General features: G+C 33.5%; 1 protein-coding gene across 1 annotated transcript; it reads left to right on the top strand.

Annotated features, from left to right (window-relative positions):
- The first annotated feature begins 19 nt into the window (after nucleotides 1-19).
- On the top strand, nucleotides 20-10824 carry LOC148614696 (uncharacterized). The gene is made up of 7 exons (XM_088588998.1): nucleotides 20-258; nucleotides 2143-2238; nucleotides 2605-2735; nucleotides 6703-6838; nucleotides 7394-7504; nucleotides 8336-8466; nucleotides 10557-10824. Exons 1-7 carry the CDS (start codon nucleotides 57-59, stop codon nucleotides 10722-10724), a joined length of 975 nt encoding a protein of 324 aa, XP_088445124.1. The 5' UTR covers nucleotides 20-56; the 3' UTR covers nucleotides 10725-10824.
- Nucleotides 10825-10884: the final 60 nt, after the last annotated feature.

Raw genomic sequence — 10884 nt, 5'->3', positions numbered from 1 at the left:
CGGTAACAGTTCCGTTATTTACTATTTCTTCCGCGACCAGTGCAAAAAGAGTAATAATGAAGACGTTGTTACTTCTGATATTATTACATCAACTATGCTTGTTTGATATTGCCGTTGCTTGCCAGATAACGATAAATGGAGAAGATGTTACGTCCAATTGTTGCAAGGATCTCCAGAAACGGGTCGCAGAACTGGAAAAGGTTGTTTATGGGATGCACAAATTTAACACAACGAATGGTGTCAACAAAAATCATAATGGTAAGAACATGCCGATGCCACGATGGTCAGTGAAAATTTTCACTACGGTCAAACAATGCGAATACATATTTATGATTTTTTTTACGTTTTATTGAGATTTTTGCGTTTCCCCGTATGAGTTTTCGTCTGCTTTATACGTAAACGTTGTTTTAAATGCGAAACTATGACTATATCCATGTCCATGACGTTTTTAATTTGACATTCATGCCTCAAGGGAGGCGACCCGGGGGGGGGAGGGGTACTCTGAAAACTTTTGGCGGTGGTGTTGGAATTGCTGCACACAATATGATATTGCAAACGATTAAGTTGTAAACTCAATGACAGTCCTAGATTGAAAGGAATTATGTGATAATAGTGTACCCCTTTATAGAGAAACATACGAAAAACAACCCTCGTTTGTCTGAACCCCCTCCCAAAACCATTATATGACGATACTGTTTTTTATTAATGTACAATTTCATTTTAAGAGATGAATCCTGTTTTTAACACTCTCTTTTTCTTTTCTTTTTTTTTCTTTTTTGTTTTTTGTTTGTTTTTGTTTGTTTTTGTTGAAAAATAGAAATATGTAATTTGGGTTACTTGATTATATCCAAAAGCTAACACGGGTCGTATTAGAACGGAAGCCCATAGGCGACCTAAAAAATAAAATAATATTGTTATTTCGATATAATTAAGTCGTTATCTCAATATATTTTTATCGTTATCTCGATATTTATATCGTTGTCACGATATACTTATTTTGTTATCTCAATATATTATTTCATTATATCGATCTAATAATTCGTTATCTCAATATAATTATATCGTTATGTCGAGATAACGAAATAGACATATCGATATAACAATACAATTATATCGATATAACGAAATAATTATATTGAAATAATGAAATAAATATATCATGATAACGATATAAATATTGAGATAATGATATAAATTGATGATGTAAAAGCGTAGTAATAAATCAAACTTGTGATAATGGATATTAATTTGCAATTTGGATTTCATACCTGGAAAATAAATGCTCTCTTGAAATGATATCAACATTCTGACTTTTCCCAGGAAGAATATAATTTATGGACAGGTACCTGTTTTCGTCGACCATGAACCCAGAAATGACACACATACTGTGCATCGCCATCGTGATCGAAAAACTTGTGTTATGTTTGATATTATAAATGATTCACAGTTTATTCGAATAGTTCAATTTAGAAAATATATTTTTTTAATGTTGCCAAAATTGTAGGGAGGCAGTAGCCTTCGTTGCAACAATGGTTGTTACGGCCCTGTTTATCTCACATTCTTTTTTAACTACCAAACATCCAATGGTTTTGCAGTAAATAGAACAAATGGCTAAAGGTGGTAAAAACGATTTGAGAAAAAATTCTCCATGAAAGTCAGCATTTCGAACTCCTTGGGAACAATCTCGAAGATTCTAATTCCACTATAGTCTTTGTGTGATCGCACACTATGGTCAGTGGACCACTAAACAACTGAAAGATTAGGGTAATGGGCGAATCCAGAAATTTTCGAATGGGATGGTTGACCCAGAAACTTGTAGAAGAGGGTGGGGTTTAAGGCTATCATTTGTTCAATTTTATTAAAATTGTGCCCACAATTAACAATTGATAATGTTTTTTTTCAACGAAAGAGGGACTCCAACTCCTTGAACTCCCCTGGATCCGTCAGTGTGTTAGGAGAACTATTTTTTTTAACAACCAGATGTAATCACGAAAAAATAAAATGCATTCTTTTTGTCCCCTCTATACCAACCAGCTCGTTTGTTAGTTTATCAAAATTTTCAATACCCTCTTAATATCTCTATTTTACTATGCTTTAATTTTTTCACTTTGCATATGTCAAGCTAAAATGGTACCATTTCAGTCACGAATGTAAAATCTGGTGATACACATGTAGTAATGCCTTCAGAGGTACAACCCAACTCCAAGAAAACAGAATTGGTTCACAAGCAAAAAACAGGTACAAAATAATTTTTAGTTAGCAGTACTGGAAGCTGAACAAATCAATCAAGCTATTTTATCAAATTTTACCTTGCCAATTCTGTTATAACAAACCATCGTTCATATAACCATAGCAGCAAAATGTCATTATATACCGATTATTTACAAGGGAAGTATGTAAATCGTAGTTTTTTTTTCAACAGCCATATCCCAATGTTAATGGCATACACGAACATATTAAAGTTAACAATAATCAAAATAATATTTATTTTTTCGCTTCAAACGAACTTCTGCCTTTTAAAGGCTGTTGTATTTTTTAAACCAAACTTAAATAAGCCTTTCTCTTTAGAAACACTTTTCCATACCATTTGCTGTTTATTTAAAGGATATGTTGGTTGTTTCAATGATAAAAAGGAACGTGCATTACCCAGCAAGTTTCTGGGAAGTAAGAAGTTAACCATAGAGATGTGCATCATACATTGTGAGAGTAAAGGGTATTCTTATGCAGGTGTGGAGGTAATTATCTGGGGAATGACGTGCACAGCCAAACTTTGATTAACACTGTTCTGACACATTTCTTTGATTTTGTGTGGACAAGTTTAGGTTTATTTTCATGCAACGAAAAACAGTATATTAATATTGGATTGATTACAAATGTTTTAGACCAATATTGCTTATTAAGTTGTAAGGATTTCATTCCTTTCATGCACATCAAGGTCTTTGTTAAATCAGGCTTGTAAGGATGAATCATGCTGATAGAGTGAATAGTCCATGGGCTGAGAAGGTCCACCGTGAAGCCCCATTCATTACTGTAGCAATGCTAGAGGTTGTCAGACCAGCTATTTTCTGACTTGGTGCCATCCTAGCCTCTAGCATGTTGAAAGCCACCGCAAATGTGAATTAGCTAAGCGTGTTTTTAAAAATATTTCAAGTCTTTTATTTACTTAAATGAAGTCTAACCTACCGGAAATGTACCTTTATACCTCCTGTTACCGAATCAATTTGTCGCAAATGAATATTCTTGGATTCTTTTTTAGTAAGCCTATATTTGTTCCCCACTGACAATAAAAGCAAAGATTTTTGTGACTCAATTATTTGAGTGTTGAAGTCTTCCCATGACATGTGTTAAGAAACTAAATATATATAGGTATCATCATGTAGCACAAAATCTCATCTTTCCAATGGTTTCAAAAATCATGGGTACCTATAAAATGCGAAACGAAATCGAAATGAAATGAAACGAAATCTATAAATTGTGAAACGAAACTGTAAAGTGCGAAACGAAACTGTAAAACGCGAAACGAAGCGAAACGGAATGGAGAAAATAATTGTACATGAATGTAACTATATACACATATATGTACTTGAGTTAATCGATGTATACAGCGATAAGTATTAAAAAAAAGGATTAACCAAGATTAACGTATGTATATATATATAAATAATTGATAAAGGTACAATCACCCACAGTGTACGCGATTCAGCTTCTGAATCTGTTTTGATCTTGAACTTTGTGAGTTTTATGCTCGTGAAGTTTTGTGAATTTTATGCTCATATAGTTTTATGAGTTTTATGCTGAAGAAGGATATCAGTTATCCAAAATATTCAATTAAAATTTTATCATCTTCTGGTGATGTTAAACATATTTAGACGTTTATTTTATTTATTGTTATGTTTCGCGTCGTTCTTAACGATCAATCACCCCGTAAGAGTGATTGTTGACTCTTATTTAGACGATTATATATATATACAACGTCTAGGAATGCGACGACTCTATTCACTACACTGCTCCATCGGATCAAATTGATACAGGGAAGTTAACGTAAACTTATAGAAGGGTCTGAAAAATTCCCAACGATGTTAGAACTGTCAAATGTCAACAGCTGGAAATTGCAAGTTCAGTATTTACACAGGTCGTTCTTTTGAGGCTTTAATGGCAGCTTTATTCAATGATGCTCTAATATTTAATCCAGTTACTATCCAAATTCCACGGTAATAGCTAGTCTTGAGAGATCCGAATGGAAATTAAAAAAAAAACATCATCACTTGGAATACTCAGTCAATTATTTATCAACGATCTTGGATATTTACATGTAACATCCAGAATTACTGACGACTTTAGGGCTAGGGTTCCTACGCTGCAATATATGTGGATGTGAACCAGATATCAAAGCCTCTGCTTATAGAACCATGGTTAGACCCACACTTGAATATGCAGCCACAGTTTGGAATCCCTATTAACGGTCTCACATACAGTCACTAGAGAATGTACAACGAAATGCAGCAAGATTCGTCAAGGGCAATTACTACGACAGAACTCCTGGCTGTTTTACATTAATGCTAAAGGAGCTACAATGGGAAACTTAAAAGAACGCCAACTAAGATCCATGCTAGTCATGATGCATAAAATCAACCACGACATGATAGATATACCAACTGCACCTACTTAACAACACTGAGCTGATGCCAGAACTCTAGGAAACAGCAACTATAGACAATTGCACACCAACCGAGACACCTACATATTCTCGTTCTTTCCAGAACCATCAGGGACTGGTACAGCCTTCCACAGTGCCAAACATGCCAGTACCATTGAAGCATTCTAGGGGCAGCTAACTAACACCATAGCTGCCGCTCATCAACCATAGACTGCAAGAGGCCATGTTTTTAACATGTACATGATTTGATTTTAAAGTTGTAAATACGAGGCTTTTAGCAGTGTCCGGGTACTACATTGAATTTACACTCTTCATGAGAAGAAGAAGAAGAAGAAGAAGAAGAAGAAGAAGAAAAAGAAGAAGAAGACATTCGCTCTGCTATGGACATTAATAAGAGTAGTACAACTGTACATCCTTACATACATACATATACATACGGTAATCTTGGTTAATCCTTTTTGAGTATTTATTGCTGTATACATCTTAAGATTATTTTATGTACATATATGTGTATATAGTTACATTTACGTACAATTGTTTTCTCCGTCTCGTTTCGTTTCACATTTTACAGTTTCGTCTCGCAATTTATAGATTTCGTTTCGATTCGTTTAGTTTCGTTTCGAATTGTTTCGTTTGGCATGTTATAGGTACCCAAAAATCATCGCGGTGACACTCATGATACTTTTTTGATAAATGCTGACAATGAAAATCTCCACAAGTCATCAAAAGAACCCTAGAAGTATCTATTGTGATGGTACTAAACATAAAATACCAAATTAGCCATTTTACTGAAGCATACTCTTGGGGAATTGACATTGCAAAAAATATCAGTTTAAGCGATATTTCGGTGGGGTAGGGGTACATAGTTTTCATTTTACTCCAAATGCCTAAGTGTTTCCACAAATTTTGTTAAACTAATGGAAAGAAGAGAAATTTGGCTGTCTGATGGTGCTTAAATATGTTAATTCACTTTGTTATGTAGAAAGGAGGAGTTAGATGAATAAAAAAAAAAGAATTTTGGTTGATGAGTGAGAGGCAGTACGTGCGAGACTCAAATAAGTAGTCAAGGATGTTAAAAACATCCTTATAGTAGTATGAGTGAGTGGTTCAGTGGGGGGGGGGGTATCTCAGTCCACATACTAGATATTCCTACAACGTAAGCGGTTGGAATTCCGTTCCTCTGTAAAAGTAGCCAACCAGACAACCTCTAGCACTGATGGAGTAATTTACAATAATGATTGCATGAGTGTTTGCTTACATTGGCTTCAACAAACCTCATATAGGTGTTTATATCTTAGTTTAGAAATATACTATTTACAACGAAAAAAATTAGAATACACAGTAATTTTACTACATAATCTGTAACAATATTTCATGATAAGATAAAGCAATTGTATTGTAGCTTAAAGGACTACTTGATATTTTATGCCAACAATAAATGTACTCCCTCCATTGTTTTTTAACTATAGATTCAGGGGCGGGTCAATGCTTTCAGATAAGAGGGGGCATAATTCGAATTAGGGAGCAACCATTTGATTTTTGTGGGGCTATGATCAAATTTTCTATCCTGCCTTTTTTTCTGCAGTGCAAAGTACGGTAATTGTTAAAATATAATAAAAAAAAAGGTAACTTATATTTTGTCTTATGAACTATCCTGCCCTTTTATTCTTGAAAATTTCTATTATGCTTTTTTATTTTAAATTTGATCTTAACCAACTCACCCACCCCATAAAAATCTATTGGTAGTTTCATTAAATGCGAAGCCAAGAGAAGCAAGAACATTTTGGGTTGAAGAATTTGTGAAAAGTCAAGATTTCATGGCCAAAAATATCTTCCTAATTTCAGGGGGCATACACCTGTCAACACTCGTATGAATTGAACCATATTCAATTACAACAGAACTATTGGTGTTATTTGTTCTGTCAGTCATTCTAGTACCCCATAGTCAATGATGTAAGTTATGGGACATTTTATAGCAATAAAATTTAAATATATATTTATCCCTTGGTTACATCAATCTGTCATGGTTATGAATTTTATTTCAGTACTATTCTGAGTGTTTCTGTGGGAACCAGTACAATAAGTATGGCTTAGAAGAAGACAACCAATGCAATACACCCTGCCTTGGAAATAAAAGGCAGAAGTGTGGTGGTATATGGAAGCTTTCTGTTTATGAAACAGGTTTGATCTAAAAAAAAGTCTTAGTGTTATATACTTGATCCTTGCTTTGCTTGGAAATAATGAACTGCACACAGGGATTTAAATTGGTGACAGTCAAATATCTGGGACCTTTGAAATTTCATTTACATAGGTCTTGGACCTTTAACCCGTTTAGTTAAACTAAACGTAAATATGAACCTGTGCATGTACCTAAACAAAATTTCGGCTTCTTTTTATTTATACAGCTCAGACCTTTATTGTTTTGCCTTAATTTTTTCATTGATCCAATTTCTTGATCCGAAATACATTAAGCGTCTGTGAATGGATATTCAAGTTTTGTTACTTGGTTTGGTATTATCATCATAACTGAATATGATTCACATTGTTTCACACTTTTATTGAGGAATAAATATAATCAATATTGGCATCAGATTATTTTGGGAAGAAAATTTGCATGAAAAGAATTTGATACACATACACTTTCCTCCACACATCTAGACATTGTTTCATAAAATAGTTTACTTAGGACTGAATGAAGGTTTCTTCCTTCAATATTTGTACATTGTTATTATTTAGGGAAAGTAAGCCATTCAAAAGAATTACAAAGTGTAAAAGGAACCACTGACAGTGTTACTCAGGCTCCTTCAGCAGTTGAACTCCAGTCCAATGAAATCAAAGGAAAAAAAGGTACTAGATTCTGGTTTCAAATTGAGGTCTTCCTTAAATTCATCCTCAACTCAGATCAATTGAAATTGAAGGTTTTCGGAAAGTTTTAGTTTAAGGTTTTCGTATGAAACTCTGCCCAGCACACTATACACGTATATGGAAAATCTGATAGTAAGTGTAAAAGGGTCATGCAACTTGAACACATGTCATGACAGTTCAGGATGAGCATGAAATTTATATGATCATGGGCCCCAGTTCTCCATGTTCTGAAATCAAAAATGATATGAAGATGCAAATTTATCATGTTTTTTCAATATGCAAAATGCAGTTCATTAATTAAAATAATATATATATATATACATTAATATTTTGAGGGAGGAATTGTCTTCAAGATGTGTGACAGGTTAACTCCTGTATATCCCAAACTTTGTTCTCAGGGGGTATAAAAATCAAGCTCTGTACAAAATTTTCTAATCTACCCAGTAGTATTTGTTTTGTAAGATTTCAGAATAAGGAGTTTTTATCTAATTGCATATTATGACTTTTAGTTATGATATCACATAATCCTCAAAAAGTGTTTATAAAGAGTAAACTAAGAGCAATGCTAAGGATCTAAATCTGTTTGAACATCTATCTTAATAGTTTATTATAAAATGGAAACCAAATGTCAGGCATAATATTATCACAATGTCAGTAGCTTATGTGAAATCTAAGAGTATTAAAAGTTTCATTAACAAATCTATGGGATTTGAAGGAATTTCAAGTACAATGACCTTTGTTAAATTGTCTTGTTCCTCCTAAAACAAAAACAAAAAATTTCCAATTGTCAAAGCCACTTGATCTCAATTGTAGGATACATTGGTTGTTACTATGATGAAAGAAGCAGAGCATTGCCAGACTATGTACTTAACACTAAGAAAATGACAATAGAGATGTGTGTTGAAGCTTGTGAAAGAAAAGGGTACTTGTATGCAGGATTGGAGGTAATAGACCATTTTCAATTGCTGGTATACCATAAATTACTTCTTAATTTGGCTCTACCTACCTTGTTACAATGCAAAGGAGAAGTTAAAAGTATTTTCCAGCCATTGTCCTAAATTTCAAATTTAAATGTAAACAAAAATTCCATCACAAGGAGAATCACTACTCAAACGTTCAAAATCTTTCTTCTATTACCAGTACCAATCTCAATAAATTAAAATCTTCCTGTCTTTACTGATTTCTTGAATGCTTATTTTATCACAATAATGCCAAATATTTAGAAGATTATATATTCTGTGTTAACTCTTCAAAAAGTAACGAAGGAATCTGCTTTTCACAAAATAACATTTTTTGTGACAACATGAATAAATCTGCATTCAAAATGATTAAAACCCAATCGATTGTAAAATAGAATGGTCTTGGGTACACTTATTTTGGACGAATGTATGTGAAAATGGAACACTGTTCTGCAAAAGTAACAAGCTATACTAATTCATGTCTGGACTACTCCTACAATGTAAGAGGTTGGAATTCCGTTCCTCCATACCCCAACCTCTTACTACAGAGCGCCATATTACATAATGCTCATTCTGCCGTTCTTTGAAGTCGGCAGAATTATAGTTAATTATTTGCCATTTGAAACATTTTATATAGTTTTTTCATCATAACACGGCAGAAGATGACTAAACTGAAGAAAAACAAATGACTTACCTGATGAGAAAATCCAGCAATCCTGGAAATCATTTGTAAAAGCAGTGAAATTGAACATCATATTTGGTTTTTAGCTTTTTGAGTGTGTAATTCCATTTGATAAAATTACGGATTTTATAATTTGCTAAAGAAACATATCAAATTAACCAAAGAATTGCCTGTACCAACTTTTAGTTCTTTTTGTCAAAAACATATTGTATTCTGTAAAATTAGTGACCTAATTCAAAATGGCCGGTCATTTTGACAACTGTCTTCATTACAAATGTTTTCTTGGTATTAAACAAATATTTAGGATTTTTATCGCTCGATTTCAGGTAGGTTAAACTTATTTTATGCAAATAAAAGACTTAAAATATATTAAAACACATATTTAGCTAATTCACATTAGCAGTGGCTTTCAACATGTCAGATGCTAGAGGTTAGTGGATGGCACCAAGTCAGAAAATAGCTTGCCAAACAACCTCTAGCATTGCTGGAGTATGTCTGGGCCTGCATTTTACTGCAGCTGGGATTTATAGCTGCTGAGGAAAGAAGTGTTACAGACGGATATACAGAACAACAGTCATTGATTTCCATAAAAATTACAGAAAAAATTCCTGATATCATGCACAACATATGATGTTCTTGTAACATACCTTATGAAATTCTGCGGGGTACTTTTAGAGGAGTTGCAAAGACAAGCTGATACATAATGATTTATGGAAAATTTCTGAATTTAAAGGGGCATAACTCCCCCAAGATTAGAGAATCAAAATTCCTTGATAATATGCACTACATATGGTGTTCTTGCTACTTACCCAATTCTATGAGTTCTGTTGGGTAGTTTCAGAGGAGTTGTGATGACAAGCCCATTCATGATTTATGGCAAATTTCCAAGTTAAAAGGGGTATAGCTCCCATAAAAAATTCTTGATAATATGCATAACTACAAATGGTGTTTTTGCTACATACCAAGTTTCAGGAAGTTAAGTAGTTTCAGAAGAGTTGCAAAGACTAGCTGAAGTGTTACAGAAGGATGGACACACGGAGTGACCAAACTTCTAGACCTTTTTTTGTCTTTGGCGACAAAGGTAAAAGTTGAGCTCTCCTTCAAAGACCTTTCTGAAATGTCAATTCATCATTTTAAGTAATGTGTTGAGAACATTGGTAACAAATAGTTTAGGAAGACCAGTTAGCCCATGTATAACAAATAGTTTAGGAAGGCCAGTAGACCATGTATAACAAGTGGTTTAGGAAGACCAGTTAGCCCAAACACTTATCTTATCTAAATTTCATTAGATTGTGCCCAGAGTTGATAGAGTGTCAGTTGGACTACATTTGTAACACAAATAAAAATCACAGATATTGATTTACTAGTATCATTATATTTGTATTTGTTTTAGTATTATAAAGAATGTTTCTGTGGTAACAACTACAACAAGCATGGTAAAGCAAGTGAGAAGCAATGTAACACACCATGTCAAGGTAATAATCACCAGGTATGTGGTGGTAATTGGAAGCTTTCTGTATATGGAACTGGCTTAGTCACAAAACATTTAATGTCGCCATAGTGACAACTTTGTGATATTTTCAGATGAACAATATTGAATTATAGTTAAATTACAGGTGTTTCTTGTAAAAATGTTGACGAAAAATTAAAAATCAAATGTTTTAAGTCTCTACTTAGCCTTGCCTCTAAGTTGTTACAAATGAGTAATTGGTGATACAATA

This window comes from Perna viridis, chromosome 6 (genome assembly GCF_037379345.1).
Source record: "Perna viridis isolate PV_CMFRI_1.1 ecotype Kerala chromosome 6, ASM3737934v1, whole genome shotgun sequence".
NCBI lineage: Eukaryota > Metazoa > Mollusca > Bivalvia > Mytilida > Mytilidae > Perna > Perna viridis.
This window is presented reverse-complemented; position numbering and strand designations above follow the sequence as displayed.

What these genes read in the sequence shown, in the direction of transcription:
- LOC148614696 (XM_088588998.1), top strand. Translation starts at nt 57, where the DNA reads ATGAAGACGTTGTTACTTCTGATATTATTACATCAACTATGCTTGTTT. An exon ending in GGTTCACAAGCAAAAAACAG is followed by an intron (nt 2,239 to 2,604) that starts GTACAAAATAAT and finishes GTTTATTTAAAG; the next exon opens with GATATGTTGGTTGTTTCAAT. An exon ending in ACTTGTATGCAGGATTGGAG is followed by an intron (nt 8,467 to 10,556) that starts GTAATAGACCAT and finishes TATTTGTTTTAG; the next exon opens with TATTATAAAGAATGTTTCTG.